The sequence below is a fragment of the Cyphomyrmex costatus genome, unplaced genomic scaffold (assembly GCF_001594065.2).
Source record: "Cyphomyrmex costatus isolate MS0001 unplaced genomic scaffold, Ccosl1.0 scaffold1624, whole genome shotgun sequence".
NCBI classification, from domain to species: Eukaryota; Metazoa; Arthropoda; class Insecta; order Hymenoptera; family Formicidae; genus Cyphomyrmex; species Cyphomyrmex costatus.
This window is the reverse complement of record NW_017275637.1, coordinates 11,355-39,143: the sequence shown is the minus strand read 5'-3', so window position 1 is coordinate 39,143 and position 27,789 is coordinate 11,355. Positions and strand designations below refer to the sequence as shown.

Genomic DNA, 27,789 nt, shown 5'->3' with positions numbered 1-27,789 from the left:
TTTTAAAAAAATAATATTTCTTAAATCCAAAAAGTGATAGATCACGTCTGGAAGAGAAGAATAAAATGTGAAGAATGTGAGTGAATTTTTTACAAGCTTGCAATTTTAATGACACAAGAATTATAAATCACTATTGAAGACATAGACAAGATCGATCGAACAAAGTCTGTGTCTCGCATGAATGCGGGGATAATTAATCTGGGAAACGGACCGCGGGATGAGGAAGAAATCATTCGTCAAGTGTAGCTGATTGCCCTCCAATACCTAATCTGCAGTAGATACCTGCACTGAAGAAAAAGTCTGGTTGAAAGTGGAGATCAAATTTAAGACGTTTCTAGTTGAATCTATATAATTATAGTTGAGGCAAGCAGAAAATTTCGATTGATTTGATCAGAATCTTCGAGTTTGTTCATTTTCTATCAGAAATTTTTCTCAGTATGCATATTTTGACGGATGCAAACTCGACTCCCACGGCATGCACATGCATCACGTGTGAATGGTAAACGTCTTTACAGCGCGGAAGTTCAGGGTCGCGTGCGACCGCACAAAGTAACCACACGAAGACTCAAGGAAGAAGTGCATCCTCGCTTTTCTCGGAACCGTCGAGCGATCGCTTCACCGGCAGCTGGTCGAGCAAGTTTCCCGATCTCTCGACGAGAGTCCTCAGAAACACAATGTGAGAAAGGAATCCTTCCGTTACAACGATTCTTTGCTCGTGTTTTTCTGTGACAAGAACAAGTGCAAAATAGCACAGTGTCTACGAGAATGAAATCAGTTTCACGAATTCATTAAAAGCGAGAGACAAGAACGAGTAACATGCGTTTTCGGCGTTTTGCAAATTAACATTCGGAAACGAAATGCAGATTGTCAGTGACGGATTGTTTATTGTTAACAAGATTGGAACGATACGACTCTTCCACAAGGACACTAATCACTCGCATGAATCATTGCTCGATGAATATCTAATATTATGTATATGGTATATCATTTTTCTCTATATGTATACCTTGGAAATCCTAAGGCCATAACGTCACTTAAGTACCTCTGTCTATCAACACAAGATGCGAGATGTTCTTCAAAGATAGCAATTATTTTTATCTTATATTAATTTTTCTACAAATAATGATGTGTATAAAACAATATGATAGCATAATCTTAACTTATTATACTATGTCCATGACTATTGTCAACTCTCATAACTTCGTAATCAACGTTATTAACGATTAGCATTTCAAATTAGTGTTTATATTTATAATTCACGATCAGTATATGCTAAAAATTAAAAAAACCGTATATAATCAGTGAGCAAAAACTAAATTAACGAACGCGTAATTGTATATTACGAAAGCACTTTCAAGAACGACAATTTTCAACGAGTATACGTATAATATATCACAAAGCTATAAATTTCCGCAGTTCTTTTTTCTTTGTTTCTCGATAAATACGCTGAATAATTTATATTATGTACTTATACTTACAGCCTTGAAAGGACCTTGCCTTTTCGTTTAGGTCAGCAACGCAAAACTCATACAGATAGTCTATAAGAATCCTAAATAAACACCGGTGTTTACGATTTCTTTTTATACAATTCGAACGGCGCGATCCAGCAGATTGCATAAATTACGAACAATCGCGTGATCGCGGAGCACAGATCACGATCAACGATCTCTACGAAGTTCGTGAACCCTTTCGGAGCACATCGCGCGCGCGTGCGCGCGCACGAACCCTCCGAATAATGGAGAACTGGAGAACAACTCGCTTGCGGACGGAATGCACCGAGTGGTACCGGTAAATTGCCCGTTGTGGTCAGCGGCGCAAAACTCGCACAGATCGACGAACGAAAGCGAACTTGTCCCGCAGCTTATTTTCTTGTTTCGCGTTTTTCCCATCTAACTCTCCTCTCGGCGGCGCGGCGGCAACGGCTGCGGCCGGGAGAGATGATGACCAACGTTCATGCAGACTTGAACGACGGCCGGGGGACGACTGTTACCACTACCGTGATCCACGACCACGTGGACCTTCGAGGTGCCACACACCATCTCATCTGTCGGCGTGTGTGTAACTTGTATACAAAACAAGTGTGTAGGCAAACCCGCGAGCGAGCGTGTGAACGGATCGTGAATAGTTTGATCGATCGATCGATCAAGATTGCACGGAAACAGTCAGAAAAAAATGTCAAGATACAAAGTTAAATAAGAAAAATGAATTTCCTTGTTGATAATACACTTTGTACAATTAATTTTATCTCTATCTTCTTCTTAATGATTACATTAATATGATTGATAATCTAGTTGAAAATTAATGATATTTTTTATCCTAAAAAAATATTTTATTTTAACAACTTGCAAAAATATAGTCAATCTGCATAGTATACAATATGATAATAATTAATTATTTCTTGATGAATATACAGAAATATTTCTGTCGAATGCAGAAAAACTTATCTATGCTTGTTGATATACGTACGGAAATTTACTCAATAATAACGTAGTTACTTCGTGGAGGAGTAAAACGAACAGATAAAGTCATGATTTTTCGAACACACGTACTTCGATACGTGCACAGAATCATATGAGAAATAACGAATCCTCGTGAGAAAAATGGCGAATTCTACATTCCAATCTCGTATGGAGTGCCCACAACGGCACTATTCTCAATATCAATTTATCTCGTTTAATCTATACACAGGATGGATACTAAGTACTCTAAAAGATTTTAAAGTGATTTCTCATTTTACGAAAACTTTACTGACCATACATTCGAAACAGCTTAGTTTCCAAAGATACAGGGTGTCAAAATTGGAGAAAATTTTTTTTTACAAAAATTTCAAAAATTGTTCGAGTTATTTAGACGATATTTTAAACAAAAAAGAAAACAAACTTTTTTTCAACTTTGACACCTTGTATCTTTGAAACTAAATCGTTTTAGACTTATGGTCATATGAAGTTTTCGTCTTAAATTTGTGTAAAAAATCATCACTTAAAATGTTTTATTATATAAACACAGAAAGAACAGTTTTACTAAAGCATCTGAAAATATATTAAATGCAAATCTGAAAATAATTTTATTCGACCATCGAAATAATTGTATAAAACGCTCAAGCTGATTGCTAAAGAGTATCAAAATGTTTCACAGCATTACTTATTATGCTTGACATTTCTATATAATTATTTTGATGATTCAACAAAATCATTTTCAAATCAACAAATTTAAATTTTTAAACTTTTAACAAAATTGTTATAATATTTCCTTGAGAATTTTGGAATAGCCTAACACAATAAATCGAATAAATTAGCATTCGATGCATCAGTAACTCTGATCTTAAAAGTATGTTGCTATTCGGTTTGATAAACCTGCCTGATTGATGCGACGAACAAGCTTCGAAGAAAATATTCGGTTTATCAAGAACAACAGTACGATCTATTTATCAAACAATCGTGAAGGTCAGCGGCGGGACTGACGATCGACTGACCTTTCGATTGACTAAAGATTATGGTAATAACGATTTCCATCGTTGATTGTCCGGTTACTTGATGATAATTTAGAATTTTAAACGCGACTTATTGATTTGATATTTTTATGTAACTGTAGAAAAGACGCTGAGAGGCCTTTTCGCAAAAGAAAAAACAACATTACACCGTGTGTCTGATAGAAATGTTCAGTATTAAGGCGTAGAGCTTTCATGAATAATTAATTAAATCGTCGGAATAAAGTTGAATTAATTACGACAGTAATTATATGCATAATACGTGATATGCATAATACAGAAATCTCATTGTGGCATAATATGTTTGAAGATTTACATACCACGTTATTTTGTAGCTTGTAACAAACGTGCGCGCCGTTAAATAAATCACAATTTTGAGCAAGTATTATATTTTTTACCGGAGTTATCACAAGCAAGATAAATACAATCATTTAAATTTCTCTGGCAATGATATAATATACTTTTCTTTTCTCTCTCTCTCTCTCTCTCTCTCTCTCTCTCTCTCTCTCTCTCTCTCTCTCTTCCTCTTTCTCGTTTTTTTTCTGTTTTCACAATTTCAAAAATAATTATTTTATGTCGCTTCCTCAGAAGTGATATATATTATTACCATAGGATGTTCGTTATCAGAGTACATTTCCATTACATCATTACCTTATTACTTCGAAAACAGAAGAAAAGCGAGTAAAACGAAAGACTTTTAAAATCAAAGCGTAATTCTTAGTATAATTAATAAGTAAAGGTTATCACACGTAAAGAATTTCAATCGTAATCATAAGATCGTAAGTAATATTAATCAATCATGGTTGAAAATTCTACAACGTAAAACCATGCTTTTGATTGTAATTGATCGATTTATTTACGACTTCATGATTACGATTAAAATTTTTTTATGTAGATGGTCTTGGTTGGAGATAAGGAAATAAAAATCCAACATTTAATAATTAGTTACCTTCAAGTTCACATATGTATTTCTGTCTCACTTTTAAATTTCTGCTTAAAAATTAAAGTGCATCTCAAAGCTGTTTTACATATTATCTATAGGCCAAAAATTTGAAAACACTTTTAAAAAATTAACATTTTTGAAATTAATTATTCAAATAATAATATGCTTTTTAATAATGATTATTTAGATTTAATAATAATTACTAGACCTAAAGAATGATTATGTGAAAAACACATTTTTATAGGTATTTCAATAAATAATTCCAAAAATGTCAATTATTTTAAGTGTTTTCAAACTTTTGGTTTGTAGTGTATACACTTTAATGATTAAATTTTCGTTTGTACGTCACGTAGTAAAGAAATTTACGAAACTTGTAGCGAATTCAAGTGAGCACACTAATGTGCACTGGTGCATATTAAAATCATTGTATACTGGTCTAATTTGAATGAAATACAAATATCTCCAATAGTAAAATGCTCAATATATATCTTTCGAAACAGCACAATAAAATGTATTAAAGATTGTGCATTTAATGTCATTTTTATGCATTTAAAGTTTAATACATATTTATATTAAAGTTATACTTTTACATCAATTTATATTTAAAGTGTGCATTAATGTACACTAATATCAATAATAATATAATAATAATCCAATTGAATTTACTATTAAAAATGTTCGCAATAAATTTAACATATCCTTCCTCACTTTAAAAATGACACAACTAAAAAAACATAATTTTCGATTTATTGTCTTGAATGAATTAAATGAACATCACTTTATTAATCATCAAAAGTGAACTAACTAATTCATAAAAGATTGTCAAAATTGTCATAATTGTAAAAGGATTCTTAAGAATTGTGAAACGAGAATAAAAATTAATCATATTAAGAATATATTCTTTTCTGCCGATCTTGTTTGACTAATCAGTAATTTTCTGTGAAATTAAAAAATAATTTGTCCCGTTTTCTAAGAAACTGAATTTTTTTATTGTCACTTTTGAAATAAAAGTGATCTCTTATCTTTTTAACACGCAAGAAGATCCAATAAACAGAACATCATCTTTATGATGAATAGCCGCGAGGTTTTTTCCTTTCCACGAAAATTGTCAAACTATTATAACAGGTTCCGAGAGATATGAAGTTTTTATATATTACTTTTAGAACTGTGAAATTTATTGGAGTGGGTCGCGACGCATAATGCGTGAGTAGAACTCAGACTACCTGTAGCTAAATCATAAAAAGGAATAAAACGAATACAATCTCGCTCTTTAGAGACATCTAAAAATAGGACTTTGGCATATTTAAAAAAGTGGACAAAAAGACGGAAACCAGTTTGGCAAGAGCGAACTCGGACTGCACATCTTTCACATTTCGCTTGATGGAAATTGAGAAATTGAAAGCAAAAAGAATTTTTGACGCACGTTACGAAAATATGCGCAGCTATTTATATATATACGTCCTCATGCACGTATTACATGATAATCAATAATTGTTTACGTGTAAATTAGCATAACATTAATTATGATACCGTTAGGGAGCATCGCAAATATAATTTACTGGGTGATTAAGGCATCATTTGTCGCTTCGCAATAGCAATCGCGAGGAGATGTAACATTTACGTAAGTGTATGCGAAAATACCCTGCAGGCAAATAATAATTTTGTAAATAATTGATGAGACAACGATAATCTGGTTATTAGAAGAAAATGGAACATGTCAAAAAATAGAAATTTCACGAAGGACATACGTTTCTATTCGCGAATCTTTCATTTGCATTATCAAAATATCTACATAATTTTATAAATTTTTTATTAACTTATGTAAAACCATTTCATATAAAATATTGGCTACTAAATTAATTTATTTGTATTATACATAACACCCAATATAATTCTCATTATAATATATTAATTTGTTACTGAAAATAATTATATAACAAACAGAAACTAAAATGTTATGCAAAGGATATTATTTATGTATCAGTTGATAAAAAATAAATTTTGCTTTTATGAATTATGGTAACAAAATGACTGCTATAAATAATAATATTATAAATGTATTATATTATATTATTGACTGCGTATTATTAAATTAATTAGAGTACTTATTGACATCAATATTATTAAATTGCTTGGCAATTTAATTTGTGATATCCCGTTTGATTTAAGATTACGTTTAAAGACTGATTATTAATTAATAATTTCAACGCGCAATTTTTTTTTGTAGAACTAAATAGGTATATAAATTCACACCGAAATATTATTTAAGCAATAAGATCCAGCTGAAACCGATAAAGTCTTTTTGTTATTTGTATATTTACATTGCGATTTTATAACAGTTTGTTTAAACTGTAAATTAATCTACGTGATTTATATAAACAACACATCACACTAAAAAAAGAATTGGGATCTTTGGATCGATTGTTAAAAATTGATTTTTTGCAAAAAAAATCGCTTTGAAATAGCCATCTTTGTTAAAAAAAAGAAAAACGATTCTTTACAAAGAGATCGGTTTAAAATATCTTCTTTTAGTTAGAAAAATTAATTTTTGCAAAAAGGTTGATTTAAAATCGCTATTATTATTTTACTATTATCAAGAAAATCAATCTTTTGGAAATTGAAACATCTCTTTAAAAAAGCCTGGTTACATTATTGGAATTTTGTTTAAAAATGGACAAATTAGACTTTTCTGGTTGAATATATTACAATACAATTCTAGTTGAGATAATTAGAATTCTGATTAAATATATACCTATAATATCAAAATTTTTTTCATTCATTTTAAACCAGAAATTTTTTTCAATGTCAAAATAAACTCGAGATGTATTTCGTATAATATTGTAATATTAAGTTTGTTCCTTCCAGCTTCTTGCATGGTTTATCTTTCCTTTTTTTCACGTTAGAAAAAAGAGGAATGAACGGTGCAAGAAGTTTAATTAAAAAGAACATACCTACCATATATTTTTATGTGCATAATGTTATTACCGAATACCGGTATTTCGTAATGATGTAGCGTTTCTATAAAGCCAGCACTGAAATTTTATATTTACGTTGCATTCCTATGCAAGAAATTAAAACAGAAAACCTGCACGTATTTCACGGAGATGCATCTCGCCAACGATTGTTATATGCAAGACAATAAGTCATTTATTTGGTCGAGATATTACGAGGCACCACCCAGATTTTCCCATAAACGTTCACACGCATGCAGTCACCAAGAGTTGAGGGATAAGACGAATAGTCGAGGTGAATGATACCTCATTAGCCGACTTCTCACGTGCTTCCGCAATGGCGTCAGATGTTGCACCGATCGGTCGCAGCCCGCGTTGTTGCGACGCGACGTGTCGCTTGATAACATCAAGAGCTGATATATTACAACGCCAGTATTATTCCTTTGCAAGTAGTGATTTTATTAAATTTTCCAGCAATCTGTCAAATCGATTTACTCTCTCAACAGCTTGCGATCTCTCTTATCTTCGAGAGAAACTGCAACCACTCGCTCAGACGGGGACCCGAAGAGTTACGAGGAAGAAGAAGAGACAAGGGAGAGAGACATGCAGATGTCCAATAAATATTCTAGGATACGCATTAGATATCCGAATGTCTTGCGATATTCAGATTTATGGATATTTGTTATTGCTATATCGTACTTCAAGTTCTCGAAGTCCCGTAACGGAGAGTTTCCTGCGAAACTAACTGCGGGGATATCGGGAGTTTTATCGTGAAATAGATCAATAGACCAGGGACGATAGCGAGCATCGATCGTTCGCGCTTGGCCGATTACGAGTGCAATTGGGAACGGAAATACGATCGCGACAAAATTCACTTGTGGAGCTGAAATAAATACGCAGCACGCGAAAAACGCGATCGCGACCGTGATCGTATTTAGCGCGGCTTGAACGGTATCCGATCCGTTGTGAAATGTTTTTTCCGGCCGCAATTTAGTGGACACTCCACGCTAGGCAATTAGATACCCCCGAGATGAACAATGTTAGAGGCGTTGCGTAAATCGGCAAACCGCGAGCGCGACTCCGCCGCGACGTTTTATCCTTCCGTTCTGGAGAACGGCTTCCCTCAGTACTTCTCACACATACACACACAATTTATCCACTCTCTTTCTCTTTCAAGATAGATTTCTATTCACTTGTGGATGATGGAATACTATAGAATGAGCAGAGCTGTGAGTAATCCGTAACATGAGCGATCGAGAAAAGTGCTTTTTCGTAATCGTGAGAAAAAAAAACGAAATAAGAGAGACATGCGAAAAAAATTTTGCTGAAACATTCAAAAAACAGGATATAAAAAGAATTTTAAAAGACAAAGAATTTTGTTTGAAAAATCAAAAATTATATGTAGGAAATTCAAGCAATGCTGCAAAAATTGATATTCTATTAATCTATTAGGTAGATCCGTGTAAAAATAATATCGGTAATTCTGAATTCTTTACCTTCAAATGCACATATTTCAGTGTCAGCTCATGGCAAACTTTATTACTCGAAATAAAAACCATTAGAACCTACACATTTTACCCTGACTCGTAAGTCAATACTCATTACGTAATCGATTCTTATATTTAAGACAGTCCTAAGTGCAGTATTAAGGTATTATAAATCAATCATAGAGCAATATTAATGTGATTTTGAAATAAGGACTATGTAAGAGAGAATATCGGTCTCTTAATTCTTAAAACGGAATATGAGTGATTTAATCCCGCGATTCGACTTTTCAAACATTAGCGAAACTGCAAGCAAATAATCAGGCGGCGCATTATCTTTATTTTATGTCGTTGCACTCGATTGCGACAGAACGTGCTCTCTTTCTAAGAGAATTCTGTACATTGCGCGAGTAGCCGCAATATACAGAAAAAGGATTGACTAAATATGTTCATCGGACGGACTAACGCTGCAGAATAAATTATTATTTTGGGTCTAAAAGAATTTTTATATCACATAATTAAATGTTGATCACGTGCTTCCGTTTCGATGTATTTTCTTCATACACATTGTATAAAATTAGTTTTCTTGCATCTGTTATCAAAATTTGATCTTACGTTATTTCGCCATTATCCGCACGCTTATAATTATATAATCGAAAATTGTTATATTATTTCTTAAATACCTCGTGCATTTAATTATCGCACAAATATTTGTGGCGTTTTATTTCTGTACAGGTATTATTTAAAGTGTGTCATGTTTTTTTCGTGCCTGTTAGGAAGCGTGCTTGTTACACATGACGAACGGATCTCCCCGTTCTCTTCTTGAGAGAAAATGTAATAACGAGCGCTAAGCAGGAAAATCAGGATACACGAGGTATTAATTTATGCAAATTATGGCCCACTACTGTACAATACGGAAACAAAAAAAATTTAACTACGGAAAAGTTGAAATGGAAAATATCTTAGGATTGACATAATGAACTTCGATCAATAGAAAATTATACCAGTACACGAATATTATTATACGTCTGAAGCTAACTAAATTTATTACGGTAATTAAATTGTGCATGTCTCTCTACTTGGATATCCGCGCGTGTCGGATTGCTTGCAATCTTTGCGCTAATACAGAATGTAATCTCACAATCATTAAGCGAAATATCAGAAATTAGCGGTAAACGCGTCCGATGGACATATCCTTCATGCACACTCCCGGTAATTAGTATATCAAAACACTTCTCGATGGTGTACACAATTACGTAAACGAGTATCGTACACGTCATTGAAGATATTATCGAATAAAACTTCCGGCTCTGGATAAGTGATACGCAGTGACATGTAGAATCATTGAAAATCTTGAAGTAAACTGCCATACTTAAAGCGGCGTTCACAACGAGTTCTTAAGCCGTAAGAAATTGACCAATCGCAATTAATTATTTTTCTCACATTCTTAAAATCTTCATGCGCAAAACAATAAATTGACAAATCAGTATGATTCCTAAATGCAATGATCAGCGAATGTAGCGCGATGTGTTGATCGGGTTATCGAAATCTTGAAATAAATATACGATAACATTTTTCTGACGTGAAACTTGTTCGCAAAATATATATTTTTCCAGGAAATGCTATTTATTGTCAAGAATGTTTTCTTCAGTATATGCATATCTATGCATATATTGCTTCTTTCAGTCAAATTTTATTTCGCGAATCAAGTACACTTGAATCTCTTTGTGCAATTGTCAAATATTAAAGTTTTAAAAATCCTTTATTTTATTTGATTAGTCTATCACATGTTTGAAATGTAAAATTAAATAGCATCTTAATATTTTTCCTTTATCGCGAATTTATCGTATAATATAAATTATCTTTATTCGCATATATGTGTACCAGATAGCTCGATAGATCACGTGGTCGAAAAGGATGAAAAGGAGCAATGTTCTGAGAGAAGGGAGGAAAATTATAATCAGTGACGCGGAGTTATCAATACTTCCGGGAAACTGAGTGTCCGGTGGATGATTAAGTGTCATGAACGAATTTTATTGCTATCCAGGATCGTGTCACGGTCGTTATAATTATTATTAATAAGCTTCATTTATCCCGGCATCGATTTATCATTCGACTGTAATTCTACTTGTAATTTTATTACAACGTTGAATCATTCTTGAAGTAATTTTTTGATAATTACACAGGCACGTAAAACAAAATTTAACAGTTTGGAGATTAGAAAATGTATTTTTATATATTTTATTGCTTTGAAACTCCGATGTCTAAATTGCATTACACAATTTTTATCGATGTAAAATAGCTTGATTTTATAATATTTTTAGAACTATTTATGCTGGTTTTTAATTTGCAAGCTGGAAATGAAAGAAAAAGTAAGTTTAATGATAGTATGCATATATTTAATACGCAAGCTAATATATTAAAAATATATTAGATAAGATTGAGTTATTTTCCGTTGATAAAAAAAATTGTGATGAAGTAATTTGGATATCGGATTCAGTCATTTTTATTTTAAATTGTTAAAATAAAAATATCATGTTAATTTTAATTTAAAGGCGTTGAGTGGATTTTCTGAGACATGCAAAAATGTTTAACATTAATACAAAAATGTTAATTTTAACATTTTTGCATGTCTCAGAAAATCCACTCAACGTCTTTGAGTTAAAATTAACATTTTATTTTTTACAGTGTATGATATTATAAATCATAAATAAAAGAATGATATAAAATTATTACGTTTATTTAGTTACGTTTATGAGCCATTTGAAACGTCTTTTGATACAGACTTGAAATTTTATTCTCTGATCATTTGCCACATTATTGATTCAATTATGGGCTGCGAATTAAATAGCGTATAATTTTACTGTTTTAAATAACTAAGAACTTATCAAACTCTACACGTTATATTTTAATTAAGGATCAATAACATACCCTGTACTTTTTGAACAAAACGATTGATTATTTTGAAGAAAAAAAATGCGAAATATACATCTGGCGTTTTGAAGAATAAACCACACATTGGTTTGTTAGCCCTTCGATCTATGTATGTTAATTTATTATGATAGAGTATTATTGTTATTTCATAATTTATTATGTTTAATTTAACGATTTAATGAAATATCAAGAGACTTTTCTCACATATGTATATTTTCTTGCTGGACTGTTTTCATTTTTAATACTCTTGCCGCTTTTAACTGAAAATGTAATACACGACGCGACATCTGCCATCCGAGAGAAGAGTCAGGATAGAATTAAAAAGAAATTTCACAGTAGATAGTATTGTAGACTTTTGCAATAAATCATTTTATGGATAACAGTTTAATATTACTGGCAGCGATAAAGATTGATCTATGATAAATTAAGAATCGAATCTCGCATGAATTTATACGGGCTGGTTGTTAATGTACTTTGAAAAATTTACCTGCCTATTGTTTATTCAACAAGCTTGCAAACCTATAATATTTACTAATTAACTTTTTATAAATAGAAAATTAATTGAAACCTATACTAACGTTATTAAAATTAAAATTTTATTATAGAAATTTTAGATATGTTTTGGAACTATACATCGAAGCAAAACAATAAGTCATTATAAAATCAAAATCATGTTAAAATGACTCCAAAATGATCGTTAAAATCATTTCCCAAACATTTCCAATTCATCTCAATATTATTCTCACGTTATTGTGACTTGTTATTCTCTGCTTGAATGTATAGTTTCAAAACACATATCCAGTTTTTAATAATGTTATATTTCAATTCTAATAATGTTAGCATAAGTTTTAATTAATTTTCTATTAATTTAAACCCCAATTAGAGAAAACTATATATTAATAAGATATTAAAAATTATCTTATTTCGATATTATCCGAATATCTATAAACAATGTCCTGCAGAATATTCCTCATTGAATATTTTTCTATATTACATGTACATTTAATGTACATAGAATGTATATAATTTGTGTATATTTTATGTATCTATTACATAAAATTATCGTAAAGTGATCAGAATAATTACATTTTAAGAAATACTTCAAGTTATCATCTTATATATGTTTTTCTTAAAAAAAAAAGTCATAACAAAATATGTTAAAAAAATTTTTCTGACATTTGTAACATATACGATAATATATATTTTATATATATACATACATACGTAATGTATATATAAATGTATATATATATGTATATGTAAATTATCTGCAAAATTACTAGTTTTGTATTCAAACAACGTCTAATTGCATTTTTTGTCATTATAATAATGACATTATGCGTGGAATCACCAACAAAGTACTAAGACTTGTATTCAGAATGCGTTTATAATGATGTTAGCGCGCATTTAGCATATAGTTCACGTTTTATACATACGATAGAATTTTAAAAATAAAAACGCATATTTATCGATAAAAACATGTCCTGAATACAAGTTTGAATTTACAGTTATCTGTAAAAAGTATTTTAAAAATATAGAATTTAATCAAACAAAAGCATAAAATCATTTATATTGAGAATTCACGGAGAAAGGGACGAAGGAACGTCCAATGAGAAATAAATGTTGGTTATGTGATATTTCTATACTTAAATGATGTAATAAAATATATTTAGATTGTTTTAAAGGAAAGGTTACGATAAATCAATGTTTTAAAAAACATGAACGTTATTGAACAATCTATCTTCATAATTATCATATGAAATAATTATGTGTTATTATCATAAAAAATATTCTATATAAAAACTTTTTCGATAGCAATACTATCATTATATCGGAAGATAAATTCTGAACGACGAATGGAACGTTAGTCGAGCGCCATCCACCTCTTCGACAACGTGCGCTTCGTGTGAGTCTCTCGTATACGCGAGGGCAACATTAGACAAGTTGTATTGTCAGATCTTCCAAGTGAATTGTAGTCTATGTTATTTTTACTAAAAATAATTCGAGCAATTATTTTATTCGCTAAAACGAAAGTAAAGTATTTGGTTAAATCTTTAAGTGTCTCTTTATCTATTTTTCAAATCAACGTAAAGAGACATATTTGAAGAATGTCTTGCCCAATGAGCAATATTCCGTAAGTAATATACTTTTAATTGCAATACTCTTAGATAGTTAAAAAAATATCTTTATTGTTATTTTTTGTAGAACAAGTCGCAGACTATCGCGAATATTTTAGTGTAAAAAAAGTTTACGCTAAGATTTTCTGTAATATTTTAATTTTATTCTGTTATAAAGGAAAAAAACTAGTTAAACGTTTTATTGAAGCACATTGTTTAAAATAAACTCTATTTCAGAACAAACAATAAATACATTTCAATCCAGTAATTTCACGTAATTCAGGAAATTTTTTGTTTATAAGTAATAAAACTATTGTGACCAGAAAATATTTTATGACACATTTATTAAAACAGAATAAAAGCACGATTGCATCATTATCGTATGTGCTGCAATCAACCACGCGTTTATCTTTTTAAAATAAGACTGTACAAAAAAATTAACGGCGAACGTATGTGTTAAAGAGAAAATAATCACAATCGGAACGATCAGACACAACGAGAGTTAACGCAAGGACCGGCGTTGCACTACAGCGAGTATCTGCGTTTAGATAAAATTTTATCCGCTCAAAGGCTTCTCAGCGCCGAATACGGCAATGAAGTTCACGACGAGCATCTTTTTATTATCATCCATCAAGGTATTTTACTAATAACTTCTCCTTTCGATTATATAATCGATTACATAATCTGGCAATAAATTTTCTTTCTTCTCCTATGCAAGAATAAAAGCACCGAAAATATTCTTTAGCAACAAAATATCTTTATTTAAGCGCGACAAATATCCTCACTTATCCTTTCACTACGTTCTTTAGGAATTTCGTTTTAATAGCATAATATCTCAGACAAAGTGTTTTTTTATTATTAAATTTTAAATGCTAAAATAGAAATAAAATGTATGACACATAATTTTTTAATTGTTCTACAATTTTTTAATAATAATTTGTAAATGATAATTTGTTATTCACGAATTGTGTTAAATGTAATTAATATTATACAGTTACTTTTGAAATTGACTAAATATATTACACAATAATTATCTAACTATTCAAAAAAATAAGTAATGTATTTTATGCTGATATTGACATATTGATATTGTAACGACCTTTCACTATCAATAGAACGTTTGTCGTCATTTATCTGTGTGATGACAATATACATCTTGATTTTACTATATTTTCCTATACGAATTTTCGAAGGAAATTTATAATAATGGTACCAATGTTATATAAATTTAAACAGTTTCTCAATCGCTGTATAGATTTATATTTATATTTTAATAATCGTTTTATTGATTTATATGAGTTTATTACAATCGTATATTATTCCAATTGTATATCTATTTTTCAATTATATATTAATAGTATATTGTTCCAATTGTATTGTTGCATTTCAATTTGTTGTATCGTACGATCTTTTACCTATTATTAATATAACATTCGTCATTTATCTGTGATGACAACAAATATCCATGATCTTGCTATAAATATCTTCCTTCAGAGATTTTCAAAGGAAATTCATAACAATGGTACGATTTGATCAATTTCTCAATCGCTACATATATTTATATAAATTATTGATATTGCAACCGTTTATATTATTCCAATTTATTTTTGCATTTCAATTCGTTGCATTGTACGACCTTTTACTATCAATATAACATTCGTCATTTATCTATGTTGATAATAAATATCTTGCTATATCTTCTTTCACGCATTTTCAAAGAAAACTCATAACATTATACGTTTTGATCAATTTCTCAATCGCTGCATATATATTTCTAATATTTATATGTTAATAATTGTTTTATTAATTTATATGAATTATTTATTGCAATGTTTATATTATTTATATTATATCATTACATTTTGATTCGTTGTAGCGTACGAGCTTTGGTTCAAGCAAATTATTTTCGAGCTTGATTCCGTTAGGAATCTTTTTAGCTCCGAATCCAACAATTGCAAAATGTCCAATGGGTCCTCTAATAATTATTCGACCGCCAACCAGAGCAATGGAGTTTTGAACGAATCGAAAACACTGGAGATCCTCAAACGGTTGAATCGCATTGTTCTTATCCTGAAGGTACATTATAAAATCGATTCTCTCGAAAAGGATTCTTATATGAAATGTGATTTCGTGTAACTTTGTCTAACACAATATAATATATATAATTAGAGCGACATGTTAAATAAGTGTCTCGCAGAAATCCGCTTATTTAATAATAATGGCGATGCAAGGTGAACGGCCCTTAATTACAACAATCCGATTAGTTCGCCACAAGTTACGTGTCCCTTTAATCAAATTTTTCTGTCTCGCCAGACAAAGCTGTTTACCGTCACGACATTTTCTCTTTTATCCTCTTATATATTTCAAAAACATCGGATATTTAATAGGCCTGTTCTTTTTCCATATCATTCTCAGAACTGAACTCCTTGCACGGTTTATTGTACTTTTTTTTTTTCATTAGAGAAAAGCAGATAAAAGATGATCCATGTAAAAGTTTAGTGGAGTATAAAAAAAAGAACAGGCCTAATATACATATCGTTAAGAATAACAAATTTTGACAGCTTCTTTGACGCTCGCTTCCTCACGATAAACTAGATCAATGATATTTCGTAACAGTTGACATATCAAGTACACGACGCGGCGTTGTGATTTTTTTTTTGCCCGATTTAGGCACGATACGAGATAAATAAGACTGTGGGAACCGCATAAGGCACCATGCGGGGGCACAGTAAGATAATATTTCTAGACGATATGCGATACGGGCGCTTGTACGTGCATTAAAGGGAGAACGGAGAAGACGGTACGTTAGGTAACAAACCCGTTACTCTATTTCAATACCGCAGAAGGTGCGGTCGTACTTTTCTTCATTTTGATTCGATAAAATGTCTCTCCGCGATACTGCATTCTCGATACGCACGAGCACGTAATATTAAGTACTTCGAAATAGAATTACGATCGAAGCGACTAACTGTCACGAATTTGTCTTCGATATACACAATACTGTTCGGAGAAGATATACTACAAATGTAATGTACCTAATCTATGCAATGTACGTGAATGCATTAAAATTCACGGATTGTGAGATATAACGTTCAAATTTCTGCGTGTAAAAGAAAATCATTCTCGCATTCTTTAAAAAATACAGTTATAATACATTTGTTTCCAGTTGCACCTAACAATGCATTGTAATATCAACGTATGTCACTCACGCACCCTTCGCTTGTGCCGGCATCCATAGAAGTGCGAATGTAGTCGCGTTGACAAATCGATGAGAACGTTTCAAGATGTTCTTTCACAGTTACAAGACCTCGATTCTATTTAATCATGTCTTTTAGTAGCGAAATTTATTTTGCTCTTGTTAAAATAAATATTAATATAAGTAATGTAAAAAATAAAAATAAAGATTAATATAATATTATATTAAAACAAAGAAATAGAGTAATCAAAAGATATCAAATAAAAGTAAAAACAAACATAAATTCTTTTAAAATGTAATGATGATAGCACAGTTTCGATTCATATAGAGTTTTCATTAGTTCAAATAAATAAAAATAAAGAAAGAAGTATAAAATAAAATCACAAATATATAAAGAATTTAATGAAAATTAAAAAATATAAAAGAAGTAATAAATTAATATAATTACGATCGAAAATTAAAATGAGAGATATAAAAGATATAATTTTTGAAACTTTTTTAATATCATATACATTTAACAATGTGATTTAGATGTACTGTTTCTTTTTTGTTACAAAATTCTGAGACTTATTTACAAACGAATCATGATTTGCAGCTATTGGTGGAACAAGTGACGATTTTGGAAACAATGACGCCTTTGGATTTTATGGCATTTAGGGACTTATTATGCCCGGCCTCGGGTTTTCAATCGCTACAATTCCGTCTGTTGGAGAATAAATTGGGTGTAAAACAGGAACTCAGAGTCAAATATAATTACATAAAAATTTTTGGAAGGAATCCTGAAGCTATTGAGGCAATCAAGCGATCTGAGGAGGAGCACAGTCTCAGTACTCTGGTACAGAGTTGGTTAAGCAGAACGCCTGGGCTGGAGACACACGATTTCGATTTCTGGGGAAAGTATAAACGAGCGGTGGAGAAGATGTTGGCCGAGCAAGAACAAGCTATACATGTAACTACACTCAACTTCACCAATTTTGCACAACTCGTAATGCGTTATACTAAATTATTTGATATTTGTACCTCTTTTAACAATTTCGGGGGGACAAACTCTTTTTACGAAAATTCAAAATAATTAATAAAGCAATGAAAAAATAAGAGCATTAATGTTTTTAATGTTTCTAAAATTAATAAAAATTTGCTAAAAAATTTAATTTAAAGCTTAATTATATTATATAATTTAAAGCTCAATTTTTTTTTTAAACATTAAAGAGATCATCATAAAGCTACAAAATTGCAAAACAATCAGATTTTAAATCAGATTATTCTTTATTTTCGAATTTCAGAATAATTGACTATTCATAATTTATCAACTTTTCAGAAACTATCTAAGGAATGCATTAAAGACTATCATTTAGCTAATGTGCGCTCGCGGCAAGCAGTTTTCGACAGCATCTTCAATGAATCACTTCACAATGCTCTCGTGTCGCGCGGGGAACGCAGATTTTCGCACAGTGCTCTTCAGGGAGCAATAATGATCACCCTATATCGAGATGAACCACGATTTAGCCAGCCACATCAAATCCTCACGGCGCTAATGGACATCGACTCTCTAATTACGAAATGGAGGTGTAAGAGAAAACACTTATTAACATCTTGTTATTTGTATTTGCTCTCTAAAAAATGTGGATGTAAATTTAATACCATAGATTTAACACTAGGTTTTTACTGAGTTTTTAATCTATACCACGTAATAATGTGTTATTATACACACATCATAGGGTTTAAAATCACATCATACTAATGTTAATATTATCACAATAAATTATAGATCGTATGATGTTAAATTCACATCCATATTTTTTAGAAAATAATTATTTACTATATATTTTACTAAAATTTATTTTATTAATATTTTATTTATTTTTTACAACATTCACATAACTATCAGTATTTTTTTTTATTTTCTTGCAACATTCAAAAAACTTACAAAAATACATAATTATTATATCCTTGTGCATGAGTAATGCCTTATCCGAGTCGAACACTGGTTGTTGTGTAGAAAATGTGAAATTTTATTAAAATTTGATAAATACATACGTTTCGATCCACAAATCGGATCCTTATTAAATTATCACTGATTTATCATTGTATCAGGAAGTATTATGATAGCAGTGTCACTTTCATAACGAAATATTGATAAGGATCCGAATTGTGGATCGAAACGTATGTATTTATCAAATTTTAATAAAATTTCACATTTTCTACACAACAACAATCAGTATTCGACTCGGATAAAGCATTACTCATACACAATTAAGGATTTATTCAAACGGGTCTTATTATATTGATTAATTATATAATTATTATATCAGTCATATTACATGTGTAAAATATGTATACGTATACACTTATAAAGTTATCATTATCAGATTTTAAATTATTGATAACATTACTACGTATAATGAAAATACGCTTATATCATAAGTCATATTCATGTTTCATCATAATCTTATATTATATTTTATCATAATCATACATTAGAATACGTTATGTGTTGTTCTATATTTTTAGATAATCATGTTATCATGGTACAAAGAATGATTGGATCTCAACAATTAGGCACTGGTGGTTCTTCTGGCTATCAGTATTTAAAGTCCACTTTAAGGTATTTATCTGCTTCAATTAATATTAATTTATGCTTAATAAATTAATTACAATTAATATTAAATAATTTATTTACTGAAAAGATATGTACATTAATAGCAATGCGAAAATAATATCGCGAATTTTTATCATTAGCTTAAATAGTATTATTGTAATATCACATGATTAAGGCATTACGACAGAATAATTTTGTTTATCGATAATGTAACATGCATAAATCTTTATTTATACTTAGATAACTATTGTCAATTATTATTGATTACGCCACTTCAAAAACGCATATCACGTTTCGTAAGACTTGAGTCAACTATCACGTACTTTACCGATTTGTAAATATAAATGTTCTACATAATAAATTTTGTTTGTTTCATGTGTCTTGACGAAGTGATAGATACAAAGTCTTTTTGGATTTGTTTAACTTGTCGACTTTTTTGGTACCACGTCACATGATCCCGCCGTTGACGAAGCAAATGAAAACGAAGTTATCAATTGCATCGTACAATTGGATCACAGACGAAGATCAAGATGAAACGGTGGATTCTTTAAGAAGCTCGTATATTAACTTACCCATGACACAGCAAACTTCATGAAACTTTAATAAGTTTTACTTCTTTAACGTAATGTATACTCAGTGTATATTATATGTGCCACGTTGATATCATTAAATAATACAGTTAGACGATTGCTTGAAAACAAATACTTTCTCTTTAGCATTTAAATTCTATTATAAAGAAAATTTAGTATGCGTGATTCTCAAAATTAATGAAGCGTTACAATTAATTCAGACATTTTTTATGATTTTAAAGAAACATATGGCTCCATAAGATATATTAAAATTTTCTGTTATTAATTTTACAAATTTTAAAATTCTTAACTGTATAAAAAAATTATACTTGAATTTAACAAATATAAATATAACTATGTAGTACAGTAATTATACTGCATTGCTTATATGAATAGAATAAGATAGTGGAAAAAAAGATTGTAAAATATTAAATTATTCTAGATTATTACACTATTTAAAAATTAGGAAAATGTTTGCAGAATTCCAGGACTCACGCATTTCATCTTTTTACGAGTTAAAAACTAAAATTTGAAATTTGAAAAATAATTTATAAAATATTTATAATTATATATATATATGTACATATATACATACACACACACATATGTATATATAAGACTAGACATAAATTATAAATTAGATTAGAATGATACTAGGAAATGATAAAAGAAAAAGTCAATGTCTCGAGTGTTTACAATATCGATTATTGTAAGAAGAAAAAGTGATAGATACAAAATCTTTTTAAATTTCAATTGTAACCTTCTTGATACCAAGTCACATATTTCCGCCATTGATGAAGCAAATGAAAATGGAATTATTTACATTGTATAATTGGAATATGGACGAAAATCAAGAGAAATCCACAGGCTCTGGGGAAATATGGCTGTGTATAGTTTCTAACAATTGTACATATCACTATTTCACTTCCCGAAAAATTATTTTTTCGTCTTGGATCACATTTAAAATCATATTGATGGATTTCTGATGTAACAAACAATATGGGAAACATAATTAACATCAATGTACTTAATAAAGTATTTTATTAAGTCATATTTTCACAGCACTTCTCGATTTATTTGGTCAGTAATTGTAAACTCTGTAATTTAACATTCTTTGATTGATTAAACAACTTGGAGCGAGGAGACCTGATTGGCTATACCTGCGAACATACGTCAAGGTATTATATACATATTTGTTTATCCGCCCGGAGAAATAAGCACTCAATTCAATTAGCGCGAATGTCACATGCCCGCTTGTTCATTGGTCTTACCGCATAAATTCTTGCCAACCGCAATATAAATGTAACCTTTATTGCCGAAAGACGGTCCCCACGAATTTTTAATGATATAATGCGGTATACGCGCTTCTATGTCATATCCCACTATCTGCACCGCATGATTCAGGTTGTTGAACGAATCGTCGCAGTTATACTGTATTATGCCACCTAAATAATTCTGCCAAGATATAGCGTTCACGGCAGCCGCTACGGGTCCATGAGTAACGAGCAACGTCAAAAGTTCCGTCTCCGCGTCTACAAAGCTGAAACAAACTCGATTAGTATTCGCGAGTATCGGGGCATTAGACAGCGCGGCGTCCAGCCGAAAGCCTTCAGGCTCTCCTTCTTTGTTAATGCCGACATAATTTGGAAATTGATGTAAATCTCGTAGCAAAACAAAGAATTACATTCGTATCGCGCGAAAGAAAATAAATGATAAAAAACAATTAATTAAACAAATATTAGAATCCTTATTACGACCGTACAATTATAAATTAACAAGAATAGGGAAACCGACTAACGGTCTACTAAGCCATTTACGGTCAAAGCTAGATCACTATGCTTATTATAATGTGTGAATTTTATATACCGCGTATGTAGTTACCAATCACGTGCCGAAAATTTTTTCAGACTTACAACGCAACACTAAACAACTACCGCAGTAATATCACTTTTTAATTAAACACAGATTTTAGATTCATCATTACTTTAATATTTACATTGTTAAAATTTTAATATATGTCTTTCAACATATTATTAAAGATCTAATAAGATGCTATATAGAAGCATCAAATAATTGTTAGATGGGCTTTAGCAATTTAACTAAAAAGTGATATTACTGCGGTAGTTGTTTAGTGTTGCGTTGTAAGTCTGAAAAAATTTTCGGCACGTGATTGGTAACTATACGCGGTATATAAAATTCACACATTATAATAAGCATAGTGATCTAGCTTTGACCGTAAATGGCTTATTGTTAGTAGACCGTTAGTCGGTTCCCCTATTCTTGTTAATTAACAATTAATTAATTAATAATAAAATTATTTCAATATTACACTCTTTATTGTTTCTATTTAGCCGATTTTTTTTTAAATTTTGCGTTGCAAAAGAGAAACTGTAGGTACATACATACATTCTTATTGTTTCAAAAATAAAATATTATAAATAATAAGACAATAAAAACGCATACTCCTCCTTTTTGTGCCAACCTTCGGTTGGCAGCAGTCGGTCGTAAAAATAGTACATTATAAATAATAATGCTCGAATAAAAATAAAACTACCTGTCGCATGTGAAATCCGTTACTCTAACTCCCAACGTCTTTGTGGAAATTCTGAAAGATCAAGTGTCATCATACTTTTGTGGTTTCGCTAAGAAAAATATTCTTGTATGCAACCTACTTAGGCAATCTACACGTGTCGGTTTGTAATGTGAGAGGATAATCGGTCTCAGATATAATTCTTGTTTTTGAAGTCAACAGCCATGAGAGTAGACTGCATATGTCACCGCCTTGGCATCCGAAATTGCCTGGCATACAGTCGATCATCTATATAACGTTGGAGGATACACTATATTGGCTGACAAATTAATAAATAAAAACGTTTAAAAAAGTTTTGAGATTTTCAAGAGATTGTCCATTTTAAGCATCGATTTTCTTCTTTTAGAGAGTTAAACATCGGTTTCTCACTCGGAAAAACCCTCGTACGTTTTAAGCGGTTCCTATGATCAATATTATTGAATAATAATTCATATTGCAGAGTATTATTGATCGTCTGGATGGTCTGGAGGTAATATTGACGGCTTGTACAGTATATTGCGACAATCAAAAGTGTTTTTTAAATATATTGATTTATCTATGAGTATTACTGCTCAATAAGGAGCCAATTTACAAGGATCGACATTCACTCTTTTAGCGTTATAAATAAATTACATAGTTCACATCAAAATTAACGTTGGATAGTAAAACTTTTGAATGGTTACTTTTGAATATATTTATTTTTTTGAAAAACTAATTAAACTATACTTTTTTCGCTCATTATCACATATAGAAAATAGCTGTTTCATCAAGAAAGTGCTATCAGTTGAGAAATTTGTCTTCAATAATTCTAATTGTTAACTTCTAAGATTCTCATTACAAATACTTGTCGAATGTAATCGCAAATGTCGATACGCATGTCGCTAATAATTAAGTAACGAAAGAAATTAGACATTAAATTAATAACAATAATTAACTAAATTATTAGTGAATATATGGTTCGATTAAAAATTGTATTAGGCATTACATTAAATTGTCTAAAAGAGAAATAATGTTATAAAATATATTTGTAATATATTATTGTTGTTATAAATATAACTGAAGAATATAATATAACTGAATAATATAATCGTTCAGGAACAGCTTTAAATCTCAAAACTTTTCTAATTACTTATGTATAAGGCTAATATTACATTTGGCTGTTTTTATAATACGACAAATTTTTTAAGTCTATTGATTGGTTATAGGATATAAAAATCCGAAAATCTCTTCTACAATCAATTAACACGCTTGAAAAATTTATCATACCAAATATATGAGCCTAAGCATGTAAGAACTGCGTTGATAGGTCAAGAAAGCTGTTATATATATAGAATAAGAGCCTAACTATTTTTTAGTGTCCATCAATGTGTACAACATATTTATTATATTAACGACGATTCGATACGCGTGAAACCGCTTTCATGAAATTTGTATTTGACACGAACTTAACAGTTCCTCCGCTTAGTAAATAGAAAAGCGTGTCGAAAATGTAAGGACCTACTTCCTGCACGCTAAAAGAATGCAAAGTTCCGTTTTCGATGGCATACACCGATTCAGCCACCCCGACGGTGCTGAACGCCCAGCAAGCGCCGCAATTCTCTTGGCTCAGAACTGGTCCTACGACCCCCTTATCTCGCCAATCGAACTTAGAGGGTATATCCGTTATTGGTATCATTCTTTTCATACGATTAATTGAGCCTGTAGAGTGCTGATGATAATATGACGCTGTTGTATGTTTTTGGCCTAACAAAATTGTGGTATTCAGCAAATAAATTATCATATTAATTATTATACTCATTGCAAATCCATACGTTTCTCAGGGAAACTCTTGTAATTTGTAAATAATGTAGTATGCTTAAGTATTTAATATTTTAATGAACTTTAATGAAGGTTGTTCTTGCGTATTTCAAACTTAAATATTTAATCGTTATTTTTCTTAAACAAAATTAAACTTACCCCGTAAAGATAAGTCGGAAATTAGCGCTTGTTGCATGAATTCATCCTCAGATAAATCGGAGAATTCTGTCAGCCCGTAATATGCACTTTCTTGTGACGATCGTAAACTATTCAGCTTTTCAATGTGTCGCAATGATTTCTGCAATTAATTTCGTACTCTAATTAATATTATTGTAAAAAAGTGCACATTTACAATAATTTATAAAGATTAATTTTTATTTATGTTATCATGTCACTTTTTAATATTTTATTACTACATAATTACTCAATTTATAGTACACATATATGTAAATTTATTTTTCAACTGATAAATTAATAATTATTTAATACATAGTATACATTCTAGATATATAATTGTTTTATATTGTATAATTGAAAATTTTAATGTAAAATAATCGACAAAAATAATAATAATAAAATTAATAAGTGTGTAAATACAATGGAACGTGTTCAGTAAAGCTATAATGAATCTAGAATTAAATAAACTTTATCATAAAAAAAATGTAGACATTCCTTAGCATTAATAGGTATACACAATATGTTATAAAAAATTGATTTTAATTTAGCTAATGAATCTAAAAAAATAAATAAAAAAAGAATAGATTTGTTTAGTTTTAAAATTATTTAGTTTTAATATTTCTTTAACGAAGATATTAATTAAGACATTTATAATAATTTTCAAGTAAATAATAGTAAAATGTACTTGAACAAAATTCAGAGATCAAATTTTTTCAAACAATTTCAAAAACTTTATCTTATTATATAATCATCATTCATTATACTTATTATATACAATTTTTTCGATTTAGAATTTAAAGACAAATAATGATAAATATTGAAAAAAATATTGCTAATAAATCATTATCTCTTTTAATGTATATTTTGCCTCTTCTCCTATCCTCCAGTAGAAATAAAAGCATCACATTACAACGAGAGTGTTACAACGAGAATACGAGTGATATATAAGTGCGCGCGTGTGCATACATGTTGTGTTTATACGTTTAATTAATTAGAATACATACAATTAATAAGCGATTATCATTTAATTAAAAATCCCTTAATGTGAAACTTATAATAATTTAAACTATAAAGTGTCAATGTGAGTATACGTGCAGGAAAAACGGTGAGTTAAATCTGAGAGGGACGACAATGCTGTTGCGCAACCATTGCAAGTTGATAGCTATTCCTACACACAATCACAGTTCGCAGATAAGTCTTTACCTGAAAACGTTCGAATCGCTCTTCGTATTTCGCGGGATCATTTCTGTAGGATTTATTATATCGGGCTACGTAATTCGCGAACAATTCCGCGTCATTCACTGTTTTATCAGAATCTACTTTGATCGGCACGATAAAGAAACAGAGGCTCACAATCAGCACTATCACCACCACTGTTCGCCACTCCATGTTTCACGCACGACAACGCACGCAGACGGCAGAACGCACATTTGTGATGTGCGTATGTGTTGTCATGCAATAGACGACGCAGACGCGATAAGTGAAGAGCGGTCAAACAACAAGCGTTATGGCTAGTATTTAAAACTTGTCGTATAAACATCTAGACACCGCATGCTATCTTTAAAAATGGCGAGTATCTATCAAGATACTCTCGTGGACAACTCTTTAGTATAGAGATGTTCGATTTTAACTAGATTCTTTAAAAAACGATACTTTGTCCCCAAAAAGATTATATTCCAAATCGAACTTGGCGAATTCCGAGTTTAAGATAGATCGATTTATTTAACGAGAAATCGATTTTCGATTTCTTTAATCGAGAAGAGATTTGCCTTAATTTAATACTTCCAAGAAACGTACCGGTTGAATTGGATTCTCAGTGCGTTCCGAAACGTAATGTATAGTAATTAATTAATATCTAATAATTATAATAAATGAATAATTTACGTTACGTATGTTATAGACTTTTATAATGTTGTGTAATTTGTGTCTCGTTTTTTTGAACGCAGTGAGAATTAATCCAATTTTTATTACCGCAAAGTTATGTTCAGGAATTTAAGAAATATCATTTTTATCTCTGTTGCTCATTAAATGTTAAATAAAGATAAAATGATATCTAGATGCACCCGGATGACGTTTCTGAATGTAATTGTATTCTGTAAAGTATGTAATTGGCGGTATGTATTTGTATGTATTTGTCATATTTTTAAATTTTTAATGCATGACGTGTTGTGTACTATTCCGTTTTCGCGTTACAACCAATTGAGTTTGATAATATCCATAATTATTAACTAATTATTACTAATAAAATGTAAAAAAATTAATTAAATCTAATTTTACAACATTATAGTTTTTACAAAATCGAATTTAGTTTTTTTAATTAAAGTTATTTCACTTAGAGATAAATCAAAATTGTGTTTTGTTTTATGTATTAAAAAATTTTATTATACTATTAAAAAATAGATAATATAATTCTTTAATGGAATCGATTTTTAGCATATTCATCTAGCTTCAATTTCTAACTGGATCAATTTCGATTAGACTAACTCAATTATGAAAACTTTATCTTATAACAATTTTCAATCGAGAATTTAAAAGTAAATGACGATTTAAGAAATAATGATAATAAATTATCTTTTTTAATATTTTTATCAACGAAAGTTTTCAAAATAATTAGCCGAAAAATTTAAAATAAGTTTTTGTTTTTATGCAAAACTAAATAGATACATGTATTTTCAATGTTTTGGAAATAATGAAAGAAACAAAGAAACAGAAATACTACATTATAAAATTTTAATTAAATATCTATTAGATTTGTGGTATTTATGCATGTTTTTTTATTGAAAATTTTCAGAATTGACTTTGAAGTCAAGTTTACCCTACAATCTATCCAGAACAATTAAAATTATATGAAACAAATCAGTGGCGCTCTCTATTGGAACAATTACATATTATTTACTGTTGTCTGCTGTTGATAACAACACATGTTATAAATATATAATATATATTATGTGTATGTTATAGATATA

The 27,789-nt window shown here is 30.2% G+C and overlaps 2 protein-coding genes across 4 annotated transcripts in view; one reads left to right on the top strand and one right to left on the bottom strand.

Annotated features, from left to right (window-relative positions):
• Positions 1 to 13,869: 13,869 nt before the first annotated feature.
• Positions 13,870 to 20,382, top strand: vermilion (Tryptophan 2,3-dioxygenase vermilion). The gene is made up of 7 exons (XM_018536952.1): positions 13,870 to 13,933; positions 14,379 to 14,551; positions 15,793 to 15,992; positions 17,708 to 18,061; positions 18,431 to 18,680; positions 19,624 to 19,717; positions 20,102 to 20,382. The coding sequence occupies exons 1-7, from the start codon at positions 13,908 to 13,910 to the stop codon at positions 20,304 to 20,306; spliced, it is 1,302 nt and encodes a 433-aa protein (XP_018392454.1). The 5' UTR covers positions 13,870 to 13,907; the 3' UTR covers positions 20,307 to 20,382.
• A 573-nt stretch (positions 20,383 to 20,955) lies between these two features.
• LOC108771618 (cathepsin O) overlaps positions 20,956 to 27,789 on the bottom strand; it is a 16,869-nt gene continuing 10,035 nt past the window's right edge. Inside the window, exons 1-7 of one of the 3 annotated variants that reach the window (XM_018536953.1) lie at positions 26,027 to 26,212; positions 24,806 to 24,944; positions 24,351 to 24,592; positions 22,953 to 23,098; positions 22,835 to 22,885; positions 21,552 to 21,820; positions 20,956 to 21,440 (exon numbers count right to left, since the gene is read on the bottom strand). In XM_018536953.1, coding sequence (XP_018392455.1) covers positions 21,403 to 21,440; positions 21,552 to 21,820; positions 22,835 to 22,885; positions 22,953 to 23,098; positions 24,351 to 24,592; positions 24,806 to 24,944; positions 26,027 to 26,212 — 1,071 coding nt within the window. In that variant the 3' untranslated portion in view covers positions 20,956 to 21,402. The other 2 variants (XM_018536954.1, XM_018536955.1) reach the window with 2 other exon arrangements.

What these genes read in the sequence shown, in the direction of transcription:
- vermilion (XM_018536952.1), top strand. Translation starts at nt 13,908, where the DNA reads ATGTCTTGCCCAATGAGCAATATTCC. An exon ending in TTTTATTATCATCCATCAAG is followed by an intron (nt 14,552 to 15,792) that starts GTATTTTACTAA and finishes GATTCGTTGTAG; the next exon opens with CGTACGAGCTTTGGTTCAAG. An exon ending in TCTAATTACGAAATGGAGGT is followed by an intron (nt 18,681 to 19,623) that starts GTAAGAGAAAAC and finishes CTATATTTTTAG; the next exon opens with ATAATCATGTTATCATGGTA.